Source organism: Rhineura floridana, chromosome 2, assembly GCF_030035675.1.
Source record: "Rhineura floridana isolate rRhiFlo1 chromosome 2, rRhiFlo1.hap2, whole genome shotgun sequence".
Classification (NCBI taxonomy): domain Eukaryota; kingdom Metazoa; phylum Chordata; class Lepidosauria; order Squamata; family Rhineuridae; genus Rhineura; species Rhineura floridana.
Genome location: NC_084481.1, coordinates 45816304 through 45840066, shown reverse-complemented (window position 1 = coordinate 45840066; position 23763 = coordinate 45816304). Strand labels below are relative to the sequence as shown.

Here is a 23763-nt window from a genome sequence, read left to right as displayed (position 1 = left end):
TATAAGATAAGATTTAATATAAATTTTTTCACAAAAAATTGTCAACAAAGATGGAAAAGAAAACAATGGCCCACAGACTGGAAGCGTTCAATATACATCCCAATTCCAAAGAAAGGGGATCCCAGGGAATGCAGTAATTATTGAACTATTGCCTTAATATCCCATGCAAGTAAAGTAATGCTCAAGATTCTACAACAAAGGTTCTTACCATATCTGGAGCAAGAAGTGCCAGAAGTCCAAGCTGGATTTAGAAAGAGGTACCAGAGATCATATCACAAGCATACGTTGGACAATGGAACGGACCAAAGAATTTCAGAAGGAAATCACCCTAGATTACAGCAAAGCCTTTGACTGTGTAGACCAGCCTTTCCCAACCGGTGTGCCTCCAGATGTTGTTGGACCACAACTCCCATCTTTCCTGACCATTGGCAATGCTGGCTGAGGCTGATGGGAGTTGTGGTCCAACAACATCTGGAGGCACACTGGTTGGGAAAGGCTGGTGTAGATCATGAAAAACTATGGAACGCTTTAAAAGAAATGGGGGTGCCACAGCATCTGATTGTCCTGATGTGCAACCTATACTCTGGACAAGAGGCTATTGTAAGGACAGAATATGGAGAAACCGGTTGGTTCCCGATCGGAAAGGGTGTGAGATAGGGTTATATTTTATCACTCTGTTTGTTTAATCTATACACAGAACATATCATATGGAAAGCAGGATTGGACCAAGATGAAGGAAGTATGAAAACTGGAGGGAGAAATATCAATAATTTAAGATATGCAGACAATACCATACTGCTAGCAGAAACCAGTAACAATTTGAAACGAATGCTAATGAAAGTTAAAGAGGCAAGCACAAAAACAGGACTACAGCTGAACGTCAAAAGGCCTAAAGTAATGAGAACAGAAGATTTATGTAACTCTAATGTTGACAACGAGGACATTGAACTTGTCAAGGATTATCAATACCTTGGCACAGCCATTAACCAAAATGGAAATAGTCAAGAAATCAGAAGAAGGCTAGGACTGGGGAGGGCAGCGATGAGAGAACTAGAAAAGGTCCTCAAACGCAAAGATGTATCACTGAACACTAAAGTCAGGATCATTCAGATCATGGTATTCCTGATCTCTATGTATGGACATGAAAGTTGGACAGTGAAAAAAGCAGATAAGAGAAAAATCAACTCATTTGAAATGTGGTGTTGGAGGAGAGCTTTGCGCATACCATGGACTGCGAAAAATAAAAATAAAAATTGGGTGTTAGAACAAATTAAACCAGAACTATCACTAGAAGCTAAAATGATGAAACGGAGGTTATCATACTTTGGACACATAATGAGAAGACACGATTCACCGGAAAAGACAATAATGCTGGGAAAAACAGAAGGGAGTAGAAAAAGAGAAGAGATGGATTGCTTCCATAAAGGAAGCCACAGACTTGAACGTACAAGATGTAAACAGGGTGGTTTATAACAGATACTATTGGAGGTCGCAGATTCATAGGGTCACCATAAGTAGTGATCGACTTGAAGGCATATAACAACAATGAAAACAATATTTCTGAAGCAAGAAGCATGCTTCATTTAGAAATGAGAATGCTTCTTTAAGATGGTAATTGCCACCTGCAATTTTGATAAGCACTTGTATTAAAATAATTAAAATCTAGCAGATTAAATGATTAAATATTGTAGCCTTAATGAAAATGTATTATAAAAGTAGAAGACAAAAGAGTTAAAATTACGAAGATTTTTAAAATATTATACTAACAAAGAAGAATTAAACAAATGCTTACTTTTATTTTATCACTTCAAAGTATGCTGTTAAGCTAGGCCTGTGCTGTTTTTTTCTACCTTGTGTGTACCTTTAGATTTTAGCTGTTATATCAGGATTGTAAGTATCAATTTAACTAATATCTTATGATGAGTAAAAATTGCCTCAAGGCAACCAGGAAGAAAAACAAATGTAAATTGGAAGAGAGTTGTATTCTTTTTCTTTCAGGCCTTCAGTGTCCTACAGGATGATTATGCACTTTTATTTTGTTTCATATTTGTTTTCTATTAGCCTCCACCACAGTGTTTCACATCCAGATTCCCAAATGCTTATCCTTTTTTGCATGTTAGGTTACTTTCCAGATGTAGTATAAATGAGCAGGTGAGTAAACAAACGTTTTCAGCAGCTAATAACTTTTGGTAAAATCCAAACTCTCACCTACCCTGCCAGCAGGGCTTTGCGAAGCAGCTGAGCCACAGCCTGGACGTTCACGGTGGCAGGAGTGGAAGGTGGAGAGGATGATCAGGTCTGATTCCTGTGCCAGTTCCAGGCCAGCAGAGTGTTCAGGTCCAGATTGGTCAAACTGCTATCACTTGACAGCAGTAAAACTAGCTCAGGATCCAGTGGATCCTCAGTTGGTTTGACTCAGCCCCACCCTCTTCCTCCCTCAGAATGCCCCATTTCAGTGGACAGAAGGGGGATGTTGGTAGAGGCTGGCGGAAGACTGGGACACCTCTGTTCAATCCAACCCTCCCCCCATGTTGTTTTGGGCTTGGAGTGCTCTACCTGGAAACTTATTTGCAACTTACTGTATTTACAAACATGCAGAATTCTGCCATGTTTCTAGATCATTTTCAGAAGAAAATATGGTCTAAGGCAGCCTTCCCTAAACTGAGAATCCCTCTGAATGTTTTGGATTATGACTTCTATCAGCCCCAGACCCCATAAAATGATGTAACAGCCTTGCTGAAGGTCTGACTCTGGCCTATGCCTGGATAGGAAATGGGCAGGGAATCCCATGTATGCCGCCTTGACTTCCATTATGGAAGAACGGAAGGATATAAATGTACTAAATTAGTAAATGACATGCTTATCACAATAAACACATTGAAGTGCCTAAATTTTAATGTACAAATGATTTAAACAAGTTCTCACGTAAGATTTGAGTATATGTGGCTGTGGCCCAGCCTTGCTGCCCTCCCCATGGATGCCCTTCCTTTCTTTTTCTTCTTCTCTTTCCCCCTCCCCCACCATCTTAAGAAAAGAAAAAGAATGTTTGCTGATAAAATGTGCCTTCTTACCTAGTTAGCAATCTTTGTAATTTGGAGTAAAGTTCAGGATTGGGGCAACGGAGCATGACTAGAGAAAATGCCACTCTGGCCAATTCTGGTGGTCTGTAGAGATCCAAATATTGGTGAAGCAGAGACGTAATCCTGAAACCAAAAGCACAGGAGATCAAATTTCAGGGTAAAGTTTAAATATAAAATCCTTTCAGATCAGGATGAAGATTTCCTGTACAAACTGTTTTAGTCCTGAGATGTACACACAACAAATTACAAGATGGATCCTAAAGCTTTTTGCAACAGAACATCTGCAATAGTTGCACAACAGCAAAACCAGGCTACGTGGGATCTATCAATGCTTTCTGATCATTATGTCCTGTATTGTATGAATGGGGTCACCAACATGGTGTCTGCAGGTGCCAGTGTGCATGCCACTATTTCCTACAGTGCCCACAAAAGTTGTCAGTAAATGTTCCCGCAAAAATGCATTATGCATGATACACTGTTTACTCTTCCTGCTTGGTTCGTTTGCATTGGCTCAGCTTTTTCTACATTGAACATACACCCTTAAGCATACCCACATTTCATTAGATGCCAGGACTGTATATTTTGCATTATGTCACATCATCCATGATTTTGTGACTGGCACATATGGCACCTCCTCAAAATTAGGAATGTATCCATCCACTGGCCCCAAAAGGCTAGCGACCACAGAGCAATGCAAAGAATCCTGAACTAAGCTGGCATACTCTCATACAACTACAAACAGACATGTTGTTCCTTCCCAGTGATAAAAAAAATTGTCTGGATTGGTCTGCAGTCAACGGAATCGTTGCACTAGCAGAATCCAGAACAAGGATTCCCGCTAGCACAAGATTTCCCCCCTCTCCTTCCCCCATCTGCTCTGGAGGGTTGGGAGAATCCCCAGAACAGTGTAGGGAGGGGGGAGGGAAGGGAGATTGTTCCATTGGGCAAGCAGAAAAGCTTGGTCTGACGGAACAAACTTCTTAGCACTATGTTGAATATAATCCTTTGAAAGCAATATCAAGACTGCCCCTTCTTTCACTGGTATAAATCTGGGCATTCTTGTTCTTAGAATACAACTAATAAATAAATTTTTAGATCCAAAGGTGTCCTTCCATTCATGGATGTTTCTTTGATCTAGCAGAGGCTTATATGAATGGAAAGGGGAGGGGTGATTTATACTTATTCCCCTTGCCCCTGCAGTCCCTTGCAACCCCCAAATATCTGCTCTAGAGGCTATAGGGAGAATTTGACAAAAAAAGTCACATACCCTTCCATTTATGGAAGCAGCTGCTGAATCACAAAGCTTTGTACAAAAGGAAGGAAGGAAGCTGGATATAACACAGAGTTGTATAAGCTGAGGAAAGTTTCCGGGGGGGGGGAGGAGGAAGTGTTATCAGTTTTTCAAGAGAGCAGGCCATATCCAACACACACACACGAGTGAAAAGCACCTCTGCTCATATCTGGCAGGAGGAATAAAAATGCCATTCAACTGGAGCCTCTCATACTTGATGGAATGGTGCTCTGAAGCCTACCAAATTTGGGAGGAGGCTGCCATCTGAAGGGGGGGGGAGGGAGAGAGGGCCTAAAAGTTTGTGTTGGCCTTGACTATATTTGTAGTCATTTCAAGACACCATAAAGGAAAAACATCAATCTGAGGCAGCAAAATATGTTTCTACTTTTGAATGTTTACCCCAAACCAGCCCAATGGTGAAACAAGATGGGGTGTTACATGCCTCCTTACATTTAATGTCCATACTTGAAAAACAAAATGGACCATTGGTCTCACCTGAAGGGTGATTTTCATATGAGTACGGTCCTCAGAGGGTATTAGCTCCACCTATCGTGCGAAGGCAAGAATGTTTTTGAAGTCAAGACTAGGGGCGTCAGGCCCCTCCCACTCTCCAGTTCATTCGCAGCGAGTCTATAGAGAGAAATCTAAAAATAGAACAGGGCCAACAGGCCTGCCAGCAGGAAAATAACATGCATAATAACATGACTCTAACATAGCAATATAACAGAACTAGAAGTCTTGACTTCACTAGTAACTTTAAATACAACAGCGTAACAGTAATATATAACAGCTTAGTAAGCTATCTATACATCCTCCAACTGGGAGGGTCGTGAGGACCGTACTCATATGAAAATCACCCTTCAGGTGAGACCAATGGTCCATTTTCCATATGAGTCCGGTCCTCACAGCGGGATGTACCAAAGCAGCCCATAATAGGGAGGGACCACCCACATGCTAGTCGTCATTAAGAACCTGTTGCAACACTCGTCTGCCAAAAGAAGCATCAGCAGAGGCATAACGATCTATTTTATAATGACTTATAAACGAGTGTGGGGTAGCCCAAACTGCAGCCCTGCAGATATCAGCAACAGGAGCGTTGGTAGAAAATGCAGCCGTAGTAGCCGCTGACCTGGTTGAATGAGCAGTTATGCTAGCTGGTACTGGAAGCTTAAGTGACTCATAAGCTAAGGCAATACATGCCCACAACCAGCGGGATAAGGTGGAATTAGCTACTTTATGCCCCATAGACCTTGGATTAAAGGATACAAACAAAGACTCGGTCCTTCTGATATCCTGAGTCCTGGACAGGTAGGTCTTGAGAGCCCTCCGGACATCCAATGAATGCCAAGCCTTCTCGAGAGGATGGGTAGGATTCGGGCAAAAGGAAGGCAAAACAATGTCCTGGTTGCAATGGAAAACTGAGTCAACCTTGGGACGGAAGGAAGGATCAGTCTTCAGTACAACAGAGTCCTTATGGAAGACGCAGAGATGGCGAGCAGAAAACAATGCGCCCAACTCCGAAACTCGTCTGGCAAATGTGATTGCGATCAGGAACAAGACCTTGAAGGACAGCATACGTAAAGGCACAGTCCTGATGGGTTCAAACGGAGGGCGTTGCAAAGCCTGCAGAACCTTCGACAGGCTCCATGAGGGAAACCGATGGGCAACAGCTGGAGATTGTAGGGCGACTCCCCTCAGAAAGCATTTGATGAACGGATGTGAGGCAATAGTCGCACCAGAAGAAGACACTGATAAAATAGACAACAAAGTCGAGGCATGTCGATGTAATGTGTTGGGTCTGAGTCCCATCATAAAGCCGCTATGGAGATATTGTAGCACCTGCTGCATGGTGGCCTGGGATGGATCATGATGGTGGGACTGGCACCACTTGGAAAAAGCCACCCAAGTATGTTGATAAATACGAGTGGTAGATGGTCTTCTCGAGGCCAAGATAATATCAATAACAGCGTCAGACAGGCCAGCCGACCTCAAATGTCCCTGTTCAAAAGCCACGCTGTTAGATTGAACCAAGTGGGGTCCTGATGCCAAACTGGGCCCTGGGATAGAAGATCTGGCCTGACCGGAAGTGTCCAAGGATCCGTCACTGACACTGTGAGAAGATCCGAAAACCACGGTCGACGTGGCCAATATGGTGCTATCAGAACCAGTTGTGCCCTCTCGCTCCGCGCCTTCCTCAAGCTTTTGGCTAACAATGGTATTGGAGGGAAGGCGTACAAAAGACAGTCTGGCCATGGTATTGACAGAGCATCCACTGCTTCCGCTGTTGTGTCTAGGTATCAGGCAAAATACCTGGGAAGCTGGCAATTGCGACTGGAAGCAAACAGGTCGATGGAAAAGTTGCCGAACCGACACTGGAGACAATGGAAAATGGTTGGATGAAGTTTCCATTCTCCCAGAAAGACCTGCTGTCTGCTGAGCCAGTCTGCAGTCACATTCCAGATCCCTCTGAGATGTTCTGCTTTCAGGGATTGCAGATGTTGTTCTGCCCAGCCGAAGATGAGGAAAGCTAGGTCCTGCAGAGAACGGGACCTGGTGCCCCCCTGTCTGTTCAAATGTGATTTTACATATGTGTTGTCCATTCGAATGAGGACATGGGCCAAAGGGAACAGAGACTGAAAATGAAGTAGAGCCAAGTGGACAGTCTTTAGCTCCAGCCAATTAATGCTCTGAGTCTGCTCTGCCGTGGACCAGACCCCCTGAACATACTGGGAGTTGCAGTGGGCTCCCCAGCCGATGAGACTGGCATCTGTGGTGACCACAGTCCTGCGGAGGTCTCTGAAAGGAGTGCCCTTGGAAAGATGTTGGACCCTCGTCCACCAGCGGAATGAAAGGCGGAGAGCTGAGTTTAAGGGGATTGCTCGATGGTTTGAGCTGGCAATGTCGTGTTGGAACGGTAGCAAGGCCCACTGGAGGTGGCGAGTATGAGCTCGAGCCCATGGCACAATATGGATAGTAGAGATGAGCATTCCGAGCGCCCTGGCTAGAAGCATGACGTCTGCGAAGGTTTTGTGCATCAGAGATCTTGTGATGTCTATGATAGCGGTTATGCGATCTGATGATAGGAACACCGTCGCTTGTAGGGTGTCCAACATTGCACCTAGATGCTGTAGACGTTGCGTTGGTTGTAGATGGCTTTTGTCGAAGTTGACTAGCCAACCGTGGGCCTCTACCCTGGAGGCGTCTGTTCCAGCCTCCTCTGGAGGAACGGAAATCATATGTTGGGAACTCGCGGCCTCGTCCCCCAGGCCGCGTTCCTTGAAAGGGCTAAGACGTGCGGTATGAAGCGAAACGTCTAAAAGGTCTGCGCTCCATGTTTTTGACGGTGGCCAAGACGGGCTTTTGAGTGTCCTTAGGGTCAACAAGCACCGCTTTTAGTGCTTCCTCGACAAAAAGTAATGAACCGGCATAAGGTGCCTGTGATAGATTAACTCTGGCAGTAGGGTCGGCCTGCCAGTGACGAAGCCAGAGGGTCCGTCGGGCCACGACTTGAGATGCCATTGCGCGTGCTGCTAGTTGATTCGCGTCCACGGTGGCGTCGGCCACGAAGGCAGCTGTTTTGTGCAATTTTATAAGCGATCTGCGCATTGAAACAGGATCTGGATTGGGATCCTCGATGAGGCCATCCAACCACATCATCGCTGCCCTGGCAAAGATAGAAGCTGAGGTTGATGCACGCATGGAAAAGGCGGTGGCCTCATGGGTTTTGCGTAGTGCAAAGTCCAGTCTCCACTCAGTAGCATCCTTTAAATGAGATTCTCCTTCCCTTGCCAAGAGGGATCTGGAAACTAAGCTAGAAATAGGCTCGTCTATGCCAGGGACGGCCAGTTTGGTAGCAAAGTCCGGGGCCAAAGCATAAAGTCTGTCCGCAATGTTATTAAATCGGCGTGCTTGTAGGGGGTGAGCCCATTCGTCTTTGGCCAGTTTGGCGATGGGGTCTGGCACGGGTAGTGTTCAGCTGGGGTGGGGGATTTCAAAACCCTAGCCCCCTTTAAGACGGGGGTGGAAGAAGCAGTTGGAGTGGATTGAAGGCCAAGAGTGTTCAACACTCTGCGCGCCAGAGGCTGGTAGTCCGAGGCGTCGAAGAGGCGATAGGATGTGTCCTGCTCATGCTCAGAATGGTCACTCCATTCATCTCCTTCGTCTTGCAGCGCGAATGCGGACTCCTCCTCACCAAAGGCGTCATCAACGAACCTGCCCCTGGCAACATCAAACGGGTCAGGAGAACCTGATGGGTTTGCCTCACTGTGTACAAATTGGTCCCGGCTGTGTTGAGGGATAGCAGGAACTTGAGGTGGTGGCTGTCTCTGAGCAAAAAACGAGAACATGCCTTGGAGTTGTGAGATAAACTCCTGGGACAGCTGCAGTCCCGGAACTATGGACGGCCCCACAGGTAGTGTAGAGGAGTAAGCCCCAGGTTGGATGACAGTTGGCTGCTCAGGAAAGCCCGGAAAGTCCTCCTCGTCAGAGGAAGCAGCAGGGGACTGAAAAAGGGTATTTAGCTGTGCAGGGGTTGACCCCTGAGGAGCCGGAACAGAGACATAGCGTGGCCGCTTGACAGTGCTGTAGCTGGAAAGGTGCTTTGTTTTGGCAACCGCTTTCGCATGCTTATGTTTGACCGCCTTAGGTGGTTTAGGCTTGGTCGCCTGGCTTGTCTCTGTATGATGTTTTGGCATGGGCGCCTGGGTTGTCTCTGGCTGTTCTGCCATCATACACACTTAGCGTGCTTAGTCTTAGTCGCCTTAGAATGTTGCGGTTTGGCTGTTTGCGACATGTCTGGCTGTTCTGCCATCTTATATTTACTTTGGGTGCAATACACGGCCACAGAGGGGGCAGGATGTAGAGACCCGAACTGGCACAGTGTACGACCACAGAGGGGGTAGGATACACTGGCAGATGGTGAAGTGCACGACCACAGAGGGGGCAGGATGCACTATGGTATCAGCGTTAGTATAATATAGGCTGTATTTCAGGATGCACTATGGTATCAGCGTTAGTATAATATAGGCTGTATTTCAGGCTTGTACACGGCCACAGAGGGGGCAGGATGTACAGTATATATAGTTCAGACTGAGTACACGGCCACAGAGGGGGCAGGATGCACTATGTTAACGTCAATATAAAACTGTATGCTGGAATTCAGGCTTGGTACACAGCCAGATATTGCTGAGGGGGGAAGAACTGCAGCCGCGGTCTCCCGTAACGTCACTGAGCTTCAGGAGGCAAAGGGAAGCCGTATGGACAGGCTCCTTCTATAGGGGGGGAGAACCGCAGCTGCGGTCTCCCATAACGTCACTGAGCTTCAGGAGGCAAAGGGAAGCCGTATGGACAGGCTCCTTCTATGGGGGGGGAGACCAGGTCCGCAGCCTTGGGGTGATCCTTGACTCCGGGCTGTCCATGGAGGCCCAGGTTTCATCGGTGTGCCGGGCAGCTTGGGGTCAATTGCGTCTCATCCGAAGGCTGCAACCCTATCTTCCTATCCATCAGCTCCCACTCGTAGTGCATGCTCTGGTCACCTCTCGTTTAGACTACTGCAATGCGCTCTACGTGGGGTTACCCTTGAAAACAGTCCGGAAATTACAACTGGTACAAACACGGCGGCTCGTTTACTTACGAAAAGCCGCTGTTATGATCATATTACCCCAGTGTTATACAATCTTCACTGGCTTCCAGTTATTTTCCGGGCTCAATTCAAGGTGTTGGTATTAACCTTTAAATCCCTACACGGTTTCGGCCCAGTATACCTGAAGGAGCGCCTCCACCGTCATAAAGTGTGCCGCCCTACAAGATCGGCCACTCAGGGCCTTCTCTCGGTTCCGCCGAGTAAAGTGGCTAGGTTGGTGAGGACTCGAGAGAGGGCTTTTTCTGTGGCGGCCCCCACGATCTGGAACTCCCTCCCAATGGATCTTCGTCATGCCCCTTCCCTAGATATATTTCGCCGGGGTCTGAAAACTTGGCTATTCCATCAGGCCTTTACGACCTTTGAGACTTCCAAGGTGAACTAGTCCTAGAACTGTAAAAACAATCTACTAAATACTGTAATTTTTGTATTACACTGTACTGGCTATATTGTTTATTGTATTTTATCATGTTTTATTGTAAGCCGCCTAGAGTGGCCATTGGCTAGATAGGCGGCCTATAAATTAAAGTATTATTATTATTATTTATTACTTATTGCATAATTTGGAACAAAGCCATCCTCCCTCAGAACTGCAAAGACCTGTCTGGCTGACTGTTCCTGTGGAGCTATTGGCCTGGGATTTGCTGGGAGGTACTTTACACCTGGACCTGGGGAACTCTGATCTGGATGGAGGAAAAGAAGACAGAGACTTAGTTTTCCATATTGGCTTGGTGATGGACTGGGATAACTTTTATTGTATCCACTACGGGAAGGAGCTATTTTTGTATACTTGCACGCTGGTGTTTTATTTATTTTATTTCAAACTTTTGTTATCATCTATTCTGATAAAGCTTTTTGGAAATCAGAAAAAATACAAATGGCCACTGGGGTTGGGAGCTGATAATTATTGGGAAAGCAGCAGGTGGGGAAGGGGTACTTACCTTTTCCTTATCTGCTGCCATTCTGATGAAAATATCTCCTCCAAAGCTGCCATTTGCATTGGGAGGAAAGCTCCGATGGGCACCAATGGAACCTCTTCTTGCCATGCAAATTGCAGCTTCAGATGAGAGATTTCCATTAATAGTTGCATTTTTAAAAGTGTTTATTTTAAAATGTAACAATACATTTAATGTTATGTCCAGTTGGTCTTTAACACAAAGTGAACCAAAATCATTTTGCTTTTGTTCAGCAGCTTCATTTTGTTTTACTACTATTTGATGTGTCAGAACATGCCCTGTGTGTTTTCTTACATCCAGCATACGTTTCTACAAAAAACACTAAAACAAAAGATTTTCTGTCAGATGATGCTGAGTTACACCATGACCCTAGGCACACTTACCTGGATGCAAGTTCTGCTAAAATTGTGGCACTTGCTTCCGGTAAATATGTTTAGGACTGTGGTGTAAGAGTAAGTCAGTGGCATATCATATAATGCATGCATATCCAGTGTTCTGTCTCTACCACCCTTAGACTAAAAGAAGTTATAGATTTTCCACTTGCTCCATTTTGAACATTCAGAAAAGGGAAGTTGCAGAAATTGAGAATCACATTGCCATTTTGTACTGAAAGTTTACTTTTGAATCAATTGTGAACTTCTGCACTCCGTTTCTTGCATACTTTCCACCATTGCCAATGTCTGATGATGGTCAAATTCATCTGCCATTAGTAGAGCAGTTTCGACCAACCTAAAAATAAAAAAAATATTACATATTTCCAGCAGTTCATTTGTTTAAGAGACAACAGAGTCATGTATATCACTATTATTTCAAGAAGGGAAGGAAGTGCACTGGGGAAAATGGAAACAGATTCCATAAAAGAAAGCTTGTAAAGCATCATTAAACAAAGATACTTTAAACACACCTCCAGTAAATGCTTAGAACCAGAGGTTCTATAAGAGGCCATTTTCACTTAGGGTCACACTGAATAAATAATATTTACAGGGAAATTGTGTGGTTCCTTTACCAATAACTATACAGCTATTGATACAGCATCTATGCAAAGTCCCAGATTCAATAATCTGCTCTTCTGCCATGATCAGGACTGCATATGAGACAATTCAGGAGAAGCATGTGGCCAATCCTTGGCAAATAAATAATATACTTTTGTTCCTGGATTAACAATGGGTGAAATTTAGAATAATGGCTCCTGTTTTTCTGTAGGGAGCAGTGACCTCTACCCCCTCATTCCTTGCATCATTATGAGCAGAGAAAAATGGCAACATAAACCACACAATTTTGTATGGAAATAATTTTGGAACAAGCAATTATTGTGAGCAATGAAGTTCCAAATCAGCTATTTGTATCACCACTTACACATTGAGGTAACAGAGCTGCCTCATATATTGAACATGCAAAAAGATGTTGACCCAGTTCTTATGGATAAAGAGAACACGCCGTTAGAGCAGCATTTTAGTCCTACACTATTGCTAGGATCCATGGAGCCACACTGGCATATGATGGCATATGATAGCATAAGGGCTTCTCTCTCTCTCCCCCTCTCCCTCCCCCTCTCCCCCTCCCCCTCTCTCCCTCTCTATGTAGCTCTTGAAGGACCTCTAAGTTTCTCAAGAAGTTTTCAAGGTAATGGGAACTCTGCGCAAATCTCTTTCGATCTTAGCCTATGACTCATCCTGCATTCCTCCATTAGGAAGGAGTTAAGTGTGCTCACTTTTGCTGTATTATTTTTAAGAGCTGCCCTTGCCCTGCACCACATGAGGATTTGCCCATCATGGACTGAGGGGAAAAGAAGATGATGGCAAGGGGCGGGGGGGCTGCATGTATGTTTTTTCTTGATTTGGGCAGTAATATACAACAAAGCATCTCCTCAGGAGGATGTTTCGCCATTTATAGTATACACTGAAAACAACTCTATTACACTTGTAGTTTCCTTTTGTTGGATTGCAGCCTATTCCTCCTCTAGGATAAACCCTCCATAGCAATGGTCTTCAGATAAACCACTGAAAAATTCACTGCTTTCAGTACGCCAGAAATGAAACTTACTGTTTTCTGATCTCTGGTCCTGCAATGCGTGAAAGAACAACAAACAGTCGAGAGAAGCTCAAAGGATTGTTGCAGTCATCCATCATTTCCATCAGTTTCTGTTTAGCAGCTAATCTAAACTCACTGTTGTTGAATTGTAAACTATGGTAATGTTCAAGGATGATAATCAAATGCCCCAAATCTATTTGGTCCAAATTCTGGAGAAAAACCTTGTTACATTTGTCTAGCAATGGTCGATGCTGTAGTCTCACATTCCGGAGAAACTGTACAAATCGTCTGGCATGATTCAAGGGGACCAATTCCGTGGTTTCCAGAACAAACTGTGCCTTCTGAATTAATCGATCTCGAAAATTCTGTGAGATAACTTCAGATATCCTGACCATCAACACCGACAAGATCCTAAAAACATTTTAAAAAAAGTATGCATTGGGTCAACAAACCTAACAATATTTAAGTATGTTACATTAAAAATGGAAAGGATTTGGAGGAGAATAAGACTTGGGGATGGAATGAGACCGAGTGTCTTTTTTAAAAAACTCTATTTGAAATTTAAAACAGGCAAAAATTAAGAGAGAAAATGTTTTGTCTCCAAAGCAAAGCTGTTCTTGATTCTTTGTTAATGCTATGAAGACTGGAGTGTGTGAAAGCAAGACAAATGTTTCCACGGCACTAGGGCAGATCTCCCTCTCTGAGGGTAAACCTCTCTCTGCCTTTGCAGGAGAGAGAGAGAGAGAGAGAGAGAGAGAGAGAGAGAGAGAGAGAGAGAGAGAGAGAGAGAGAGAGATTTGCACTACGGCCCCTGGAATACCCTCCCAGGGACCACAGGATTACAGTCTAAAAGGGTTTAAATCCATAGGCATAATAAAGCAGTAAAAGTAGTTTCCACAATGATCTCATCCACATAAGGAAGCTTCTATCAGTTATATCTTTATAGAATGGTGTTTGGCTAACTTAACTAAACAAGAGAGGTCTAAACAAGTGTGAAACAGTTTTGCAAAAGCATGATAACTCTAACTAAAAGTATTCACAATTGAGACATTTATTAAACTAAAATTACCTTGTGTCTTGTATGGAATCCAAGTTCTTATTCACAATATCAGCTATATGACCCAAGAGAGGACTACAGTACATTTGTTGTTCATGTAGGCACCTTGCAAATTTAGATAGCAAAGGCAGGCTCAGCCTGTGAGGATATCAGTTAAAATCCCATTACATTATTATTAGAATTTATTACCTGCCCTTCACCCAATGGTCCCAGAGCAGGTTACAACAATTTTAAAACACATAATTACCAACAGGTAAAAATAACCTAAACAACTTCACAGAAAATAGGGTGCTCCTAAAAATATACATCTCAGGTGTCAAAGGCCAGGGCAAAGAGGTGCGTCTTCAGCATTCGCTGATAGTTGCACAATGAAGTTGCCAGACAGACCTCAGTGGGGAGGGAGTTCCACAGCTTAAGGACTGCCACAAAGAATGCCCTCTCCTGGGCCACCCCCCCCAAACTTCCAAGGGTGGTGGAACTACCAAAAGTCCCCCCCTCTGATCTCAAAAACTGAGAGAGTCTGTAGGGAAAGAGGTGGCCTTTCAGATATTTGGTTCAGGTTGTTCAGGGCTTTAAACACTAACGTGAGCACCTTAAACTGAGCCCGGAAATGAACTGGCAACCAGTTGCAGCTGTTTTGAAACAGGGGTTATATGAGTTCTAAAGGGAACCCCAGCCAGTAATCTGGCTGCTGCATTTTGAAGCAGTTAAAGTTTCTGAGTCATCTTCAAGGGCAGCGCATTGCAATAATCTAATCTAGAAGTTACCAGAGTATGGAGAACTGTGGCCATGTCTTCTCTGTCCAAAAGGGGCTGAAGCTGGCGAACCAGCTGGAGCTGGAAAAAGGCACTCCTAGCCACTGTGGTCACCTGAACCTGCAGTGACACTGTTGGATCAAGGAGTACCCCCAGGCTGCAGACATGCTCCTTCAAGAAAAGAGCAACCCCATCCAGAACAGGCTTCTTGAGATCTCTGGACCCATAACACCTCTGTCTTTTTAGGATTCAGCCTCAATTTATTGTCCCACATCCATTCCATCACTGACTCCAAGCACCAGTTCAACACCTCAGCTGCCTCTCCTGATTCAGATGGAATAGAGAGGTAGAGCTGGGTGTCATCTGCATATTGATGGCACCTCAAATCTCCTAATGACAGCTTCCCGTGTCTTCATATAGATGTTAAATAGCTTGTTAAATAGATGGAACACCACAGGATAATTCCCACAGTGCTGAACAGTCGCCTCCCATAACTACTTTTTGGAAGCGGCTCTGGAGGTATGAGTGGAACCTGTGAAGCACGAGACGTTCCAGAAGGATACCATGGTCAACAGTATCAAAAGCTGCTGAGAGATCAAGGAGAACAAGCAGGGTCGCATTCCCCCTATCTCTCTCCTGACAAATGTCACCAACCAGGGCGACTAAGGCAGTTTCAGTGGCCAGGCCTGAAGCCAGATTGGAACAGATCCAAGTAATCTTTTACAGAAACTTTAAAACATTTATCTCTATACACCATTTTAACAGATTCTTGAGGAGTGCACTGCTTACTTAGGTTACAGATTTTTAAAAAACAACCTTCAGCTATCACTTGATAAGAAATTATAATAGCTTTATATCCTGCATCTATCAGTCATCCTGGATTACTGCTTCAAGTATTTTGTTAAATGGATTTTAACATTTCCGAGCTGATTTTTTTAATTGCTTACTATTGGCTTTATTAAGTGCGATTTGTTGTATGCTGTTTTACCTTGCCAGCTGCCTTGAGATGGGTGTTGTCCTTAAAAGCAACCCAGAAATATTTTAAATAAAATATACGTAAACTAACTATCTTAGTTCTTCCGTGAGATGCTAAACAGATCACTGACTACTATTTAAATTGAACATGTCAGTTCAGCTGCCATCCCACCTGCACTTACTCAGAAGTAAGTTGTATTGAAATCAACAGGAAATCCATATAATGGGTTTAGAAATGGGGTGTCAGTAAGTTAAGTGCTGGCTCTGTATAAAAAACAATTTACCAACAACAAAAACAGCTACTGCTTATACTGTTTGCCTTTATGCAGAAGTAAATTAGCTTTCCATAACGCATCCCATGCCTTGCTACTTCCCATATAAGAGTACTTTATTAAAGCCTGTTAAACTTTCTAGTTTGCTTTTAAGTTTAAGTGGGTTCCACTACAGACAGCACTTACACATTTACTATACGGCTTAGGTCCAGGCTATTTATCAGACCGTATCTCCCTGTATGAGCCTGCCCGGGCCCTGAGATCCTCAGGAGAGGCCCTTCTCTCAATACCCACGTCTTGTCAAGTATGACTAGTGGGGACGCGTGAGAGGGCCTTCTCGGTGTCTGTCCCTAGGCTTTGGAATTCCCTTCCTAGGGAGGTAAGAATGACCCTCTCCTTGCAGTCCTTCTGTCGACAAGCAAAGACCTTTCTATTCCAACAAGCCTTTGGAATTGAAGGCTAAGGATAGGGCGTGAAGGGTGCTGCATTGCTAATGTCTATTATATTATTTTTAAACTAGTTTGAACTCTTTTAGCTATATGTGTGTATGGTTTTAATATTGGAAATAGTTTAATCTTATTTTAATGTAGATTTTGTATGTTTTTAATTATACGTATTTTTTATCTGGAAGCCGCCATGAGTTCCAGTTTTGGAAAACTGACGGGGTATAAATAAAGACAACAACAACAACAACAACAACAATTTTGGGGGGACACTCATTCATGTTATTCCTGAGCATGAGCTGCAGGGAATCTTTATTTTCCAATGAAGTAAACTGGAGTGTTCTGGGGCCAGGGGGAGAGCAGAGGGATGCGATGCTGGTTGGAGGGGCTGATAGTTGAGGAAGAAGGAGAAAGAGCTAAGGCTTTGCTTTGAAATATTGGTTTGAAACCTCAGCGTAGAACCAGAGGGATCAGACAATTCCTTGAAGGAAACTTCTGAGGGAAGATTCCCTACTTGAGCACCATATCAGGAAATGGATTTTCCGGTACTAGTATCTTGAGCAAACTTGTAAATTACCAGTCCCCCATGGCAAGTGGTAAATGCAGCTTCTAGACAAAGAATCTTTAGCCTTTTTAGAATCGGGAACCACCTTTAACCCAACATGCATTTGATGTTCCACTTCTTAACATTTGCTAATCATATATTTGTAGTATACAGGCATACCCCGCTTAAAGTCGCTTCACTTAAAGTCGCCTCGCTATAAAGTACATGCTCCATACTCCACCATACCCCACTTTAACATACGCGCTTCGCAATAACGGACTTAATGTCATGACGCCGCTGCCATCTAGTGGCAATTGCAGTGCAGTACATGCATAGATTGCTTCACTTTAAGTACATTTTTACTTTACATACATGCTCCAGTCCCATTGCATATGTTAAAGCGGGGTATGCCTGAGTGGCAGTTGCTGCTATGGAAACCCACCTTAGCGCAGGCTACAACTCAGCTGTAGATTATGATGTACTTGCTGAAGATAAATCTAGATCACCAGGCAAGGGTTTCATGTAGGTATGCAAGGGATGGCAGGTTATTGAAATGTTAAGGAACTTTGCTGTACTTATTTTATAAAGCTGCACTTGACATCAGTTACCCAGGAGCTTGTTTTGACATTGGGGAAGGCTGTGGCAAGCTCCAGAGGCCAGATTCTCCTTTCCCCCATTATCAGCTACTTGAAGAGGACCCCTGCCTTATCTTTCTTCACCCTTACTGTTTTACTTAAATATGCATCAGAGCAGGGGCAGGGAGATGGATCTAGGATGCACACATGGCTACAATGAGACTGGCACAAGAAAGAAAAGTAACCAGTATCCCAAAATGAGCCTGTAACTGACAGCACTAAGGTTTCCCAAGTCCCATTAGGAACCTCCTGCTTGTTAACATGTCAGCAAGCCTGATCAGTCATATAATTTAGTTATATATACTTGCTTTGGAATTTTTGCTGATTTTGTGTGTGTTATTTATATTGTTTTAGGTACACCACAGATTTTTATTAAGTAGTTTATAAACATGTATAATATATATTCCAAATAAATAAAAGTTTAGACACCAGTCTAGATTCTTAGGTTTATTGATCTGGTGCACTTTAATTCCCTCAGGGAAAGGCAAACTGGAATAGTGGTTATTTTCACCTATAAATCTTTATAGATTCTGCTATAAACTGGTTTAAAGCCATGTTATCCACCACTATCATTTAGAAACCTTAACAGTGTAATCCTATACACATCTGCTCAGAAATAAGTCCACTGAGTTCAGTTGGACTTGTTACCAGTTACATGGCTATAGAATTGCTGCCTAAAGTAACCACTCAAAATCTAACAATTGGACTGGTACATTCTTAAATCTGTAGCTCGGTCTCTTTATTGACACAATAGTCCTCAGAGCAGATTCATCTTAACCCACAACTATAACAAATGTTTCTCTTTGGAAAGAGAAAGAGGCTTACTACACTTTTAAAATATTGACGTTGCCAGTACTAACCTTGTGAGAGTTTTTATAAGCATGAGCTGTCAAGCTTTCAATTTATAGGAAGATTTTTTTTTAAGTGTACTTGCCCATTTAATCTTCTCCAGCCTTCCATGACCAGCTCTTCTACCAGTGAATCATGGGCCTCAACTCCAAACCTTCAAAAGGACCAAAAGACAAGTCAAGCAGCTTTACAGTTATTTTAACAGAGAGCTATGCAACGTGACATTTATTACAAATAGCAGGTTGCTAGAGTATACGTTTTGAAGCAAAATATGCAGATAGCCTGCTAAGCAATTTCTGTAAGACGAGCCACTTGGCTGCTCTCACTTTCAGTGTTTCCACCTAATGAGTGAAGTGAAAGCTGTGATTGACAAGTGAGTTGTTAAGGCTAGGTAATAGGAATTGTTAGGGTCCTTAAACAGCTTTCCTCCTTCCCTTTAGTGCAGTTTTTCTGCTTCTGTCTCATTTTGTAGTCTTTGGAATCTCTGTTATTTTTCCTAACAACTAGGATGCACCTTTCTGTGGTGAGTTTATAATTAACTTAAGTACAATAGTATACATGTCTACTCAGGAGTCTCTTTGTGTTTAATGGAGCTTGCTTACTTCCAGGTAAGTCTGTTCAGAATTACAGCCCAGACTTTGGTTTAGAGTTGGCATTGGAGCAAAGCAGGATTTTGTACTTTTAAAGTCTGTGTGGCAGGCAGAAATTCAACAGGTTAAGCATTATCTCATATGGATACACTATCATGGGAATAGCTTCACCTGTTCACAGTCTGTCTGCCAGACATTTTCTTATGTGTGTGGCCCATTAATTTTGGCCGTTCTACTCTACCTGCAAAAGAAGACACTAATTTGCATACAAAACACAAATATATGCAAAATTTGTATAAACCTGTGTTTTCTTTTAAAAGTGGGTCAGCCCTCCCCCTCAATCCACATACAATGTTCTGGGCCCAGAAAATCCTGTTGGCACCCCTGATTGTAACCAAATTTAAGTATGCGTAACTGCTTTTGCTCACATTCAACCCTTAATACTCTTGTCTCTCCTTTGCCAAACAATGTTGACTTCTCCATTGTTCTGCATGCTTGGAGCAGAAAGATGGCACAGCTGGAACTTTGGTGTTGATGCTGCAGCAGTTCTCCATTGCAAAGGAGTTAAGCAGCTTTTTAAACTACTTGACTCTTTTTAAATTGCATCTTTTGTCCAGTGAAAACTGCTGCAATACCAGCCTGAAGCAAAACGTGGCTACATACGTGAATCTGCCCTGTAATGTGCATATTGCTTCTTTGGATCCCAGTCTCAGTCTCTTTAGTATGTTTCCAAAATGTGAAGAAGGCAGTTCTAACAAGGCACAGAAAGCTGCTTGGGAAGGAAGAAGCTCTTGCTTTATCTTATATAATCTGATTGTTTTTAATGTGTTAGGTGGCAGAATATTGACCACCTACCTCCCAATTCAATTAAACCAACTGTTTTTCTAGTGTTTGCTCCCAGCCTGTTGGGCTGATTCACAGTGGAAGGTAACCCAGGTATGGAGAACCTTCGGCCCTTGAGGTTTCTGGGATTTCAATTCCCATCAGCCCCAGCCACCACAGCTGATGACTAGGGATGATGGGAGTCGTAGTCCAGCAACATTTGGCAGGCCGACAGGTCCCCTGCCCCTGCCATAACCAATAGTGAGAACCCCTTTTCTTCCTGCTCTTCTTTCCTTAGGAATTTGAATTTCAGAAGACAGCTGATATCACCTCAGCAATGAGCTGCCTGTTCTTTTCTAGAAGAAAATATCGCCAGCTCAGCTGTCTTTGCTTTGTCAGCTCCCCCACTGCCTTTTACAGCAAACATCTGCTGTAACTTGAAAGTAATCTTATAATTTTTCATGAACATCAAGCATAGATATTGTGATTCATAAGATCATACCTTTTAAAAATATATAGTAATTCATAAGCACATTGTACCAGTGAGCTGTGCTTTTGCAGCAATTAGGACAGTTCATTTTGAGCATTTATTTTTAAAGAAACAACTTCATTTTTAAAAAATGACAGATTAATAAACATTCTCCCATTCCATATAGGCCTCATACTGTACTGCTTACCTGAGTATACAATACAGAATGTCCACTAATGCGTCATTATCCATATGTTGAATCTTGTTTTCTGCCAAAATGCGAAGTATAAGAAACTGGGAGTGATTTTTTATATAATCAGTATTCCTCAGCAGCTGGGGCTTCTTCTTTTGAAATTGCCAAAGTATATTAATTGCACTGTCCACATGTTTTTCAGAGAGCTTGGCTTTGTTCTTTCCAACAAGATCAAACACTTGATCTTCATTTGTGCAGTTACTGAGTTGGCTTAACAAAGGGTCACTGCTCCAAGTACGACAATGGCAACATCTCAGTGCAAATGAATAAAAACGTCTTACAAAAAGCATTTTTGTCACATTTATGGCTATTTAAACATGTCCAGATCAAAGTTATTCTCTTTCACTTCCAATCATAAGCAAACCGGACACTAGCAACAAGGTATGGCATTTAGATATTCCAAAGCTTGCTCTTTGTAGTTACTGTGTGAAGAAGTAGAAAGAATTCTGAAAAAACTGTAACAGACGCAGTTTAAAATAATTAGATCAGTCTTGCAAAATAGGTTCATAAAATCTATTAACCCACAAAAATGTGACTGTCCTGTCTGCCTAGGCATGCCTGTATCAATGTTATAGCACATCCATAGTCCAAACAAATAATCTTTGGCATTCAAACATAACACAGACCTATTATTTAGTGTTCCAAGAAAGAACTACAGTGAGCCTCAGGTTCAAAACTCATTCCCTCCTCAAAAGCTTTCACTTCCACTTTTGATTCAGCTTCCATTTTAGATTTTGCTGTTCATTGTGACAACTGAACTCAAATGAACTGTAGGTCATCTTAAGTATGGTTTGTTGAAACAAACCAACTTCAGATCATAAGTTTTATGAAGTTAGTTTGATTCAACAAACCATTTTCAATAAAGTCTAAATTATGATTATAAATGCTTTTACATCCCTTCCCCTAAAAATATGTACATCAATAAAATGCAAACAAATTATTATTTCTAATTTAAAAAGCAAAACAATTTTAGTTTATAGAGCATTTAAAACATAATGACAAAGTCTACTTTATTGAATCATTTAAATAGCTATATTTAACAGAAGAGGGCAGAGCAAGCCTAACTCCCAGATGAGCTGGTTGAGGTGATTAGGACTAATTGGATGTGCTTCTTCATCAGCACAGAACAGCTTCATTACCAGAGGGGCTTGTCTGCTATGAAGGTCTCCTGCTATGCTTGCAGATAGCTACTACCAGGGCTGTGGAGTCGGTATCTCAAACCTTTGATTCCGACTCCTCTATTTTTCTACTGTCTGACTCCAACTCTGACTCCTTCATAAATGGCAAATGTATATTAATTTTTCTACTGTCTGACTCTGACTCCTTCATAAATGGCAAATGTATATTAATGTATTAATATTAAAATATTAATTTTATTTTGAAGTCAGAATCAGTACATTTCTACCAACTCCGACTCCACCCAAAATTGCTTCGGACTCCAACTCTGACTCCATGACTCTGACTCCACAGCCCTGGCTACTACTGGTGGTTGTTTCACTGATGTTAGTGGCACTAGGCCCCAAAATGGGCCATTTCAGGGGTGGGATCATTTGTTGGGGAAGCCTCAGGATTAGTCTCCCCCTTAACAGTAGGAAGTTTTACTTTTAAAAATGCTTAGCTTACTGTTATGTGTAAACCAGGGAACTTGAGTTAAAACAAATGCTAGTCAGTTTCCTAATAAGTCAGTTTCAATTAATGGATTATGAAGCTGACTTATTAAAAGGATCATGGGTTTAAACTGGGGTTCTTAACCTGTGGTCCATTGATGCCCTAGGGCTTCAGGAGGTCTGTGAACCAGGCACACAAAAATCAGTTACTAATGCAATAAGATTAATTGTATTATTTATTTATTTATGGGGGTCCACAGCTTTCATCAGATCTCAAAGGAGTCTGTGACCCAAAACTATTAAGAACCACTATTTAAGCCATTATTTAGCATTATGTGCAAATGCAGCCAGTGTTTCAATCATTGGAATCATTTCTTTATGTATAGAAATATTATATCAGAATGTTCTCTCATATACAGTTCTCATTTCTAAATTTCCTTGCTCATCTGACAGTTCTTCCCTTTGTGTAGTTTTTTTATAACAGAATGACAGCCACACATATGACTGGAGTGCAAGCGTCTGCATGTTTACTCAAACAAATCCCACTTCATTCAATGGTGCTTACTCCAAGGACCTATGTCAAGTTTTGGACATTTATAGAGCAACAGAGATATACAGGAACTCCAGATCTATAGATGTCACAATTGTGCACGAGGGAATAAATAACATCAAGGTCTAAATGAAAGTAATATATTTCTATCACATAGGTATGTATGAATTTTTAAAACTTTACAAAAAATAGATCTATGGCTGGTAGCCTATAGAATGTACAATAACAAAAAAATCTTATGTTGTATATAACACCGCAATACAAACATGGTGTGTAATATCACATAAATAAGCTCTAAAGCACCTGGCTGTGCTGACTAAATATGTCTTCCAAATACTGCATCACAGCAATGGAGTACAAATACTATACAAACTTTGTAAAAAAAAAAAAAGTTTGTATTCCACTGCTGTGATCTACTTTATATAGTAGATATTTGCCCTAAATTAAAATCTACTGACACACAAAGACTGGATGCAACCTTCTTGAACAGCTTGCTCAAGAGGTAATATGCTAAGCTAAGGCCTTTATCACACATCAGAAAAAAAAATGGAAACATGGTATTAATCTGAGTATCAAAGGCTAGTATTCCCTATTTCTGACATGTTCATGATTTTATAAACATTAAAGCACATCATTGAAATAGGTATTTACAATGTGATAAGTAAAAGTCCACTTGTTAGACATTCGTCTTTTGTCTTATTAAAAACTGATCCAGAACCATGTGAGGCATATTTTATTTTTGATTTCATATCATAATAGCAATTGAATTTGAGTGGGTATAGACTTAGTTTAGATCCTCCGTGGCGCAGAGTGGTAAGCGGCGGTAACGCAACTGAAGCTCTGCTCACGGCTGGAGTTCGATTCCAACGAAAGGAGATGTCGAATCTCTGGTAAAAGGGGTCGAGGTCCACTCAGCCTTTCATCCATCTGTGGTCGGTAAAATGAG

The 23763-nt window shown here is 42.4% G+C and overlaps 1 protein-coding gene across 6 annotated transcripts in view; it reads right to left on the bottom strand.

Annotated features, from left to right (window-relative positions):
- Window positions 1-23763, bottom strand: part of FASTKD1 (FAST kinase domains 1) — a 40223-nt gene that overhangs the window by 15573 nt on the left and 887 nt on the right. For 2 of the 6 annotated variants that reach the window (XM_061608552.1, XM_061608554.1), the window contains exons 2-7: window positions 20616-21082; window positions 18612-18680; window positions 14066-14191; window positions 13009-13407; window positions 11584-11694; window positions 3072-3203 (exon numbers count right to left, since the gene is read on the bottom strand). In XM_061608552.1, coding sequence (XP_061464536.1) covers window positions 3072-3203; window positions 11584-11694; window positions 13009-13407; window positions 14066-14191; window positions 18612-18680; window positions 20616-20950 — 1172 coding nt within the window. In that variant the 5' untranslated portion in view covers window positions 20951-21082. Of the gene's footprint in view, window positions 1-3071; window positions 3204-11583; window positions 11695-13008; window positions 13408-14065; window positions 14192-18537; window positions 18681-19779; window positions 19872-19971; window positions 20059-20615; window positions 21116-23763 lie in introns of those variants that run through there. The other 4 variants (XM_061608553.1, XM_061608555.1, XM_061608556.1 and 1 more) reach the window with 4 other exon arrangements.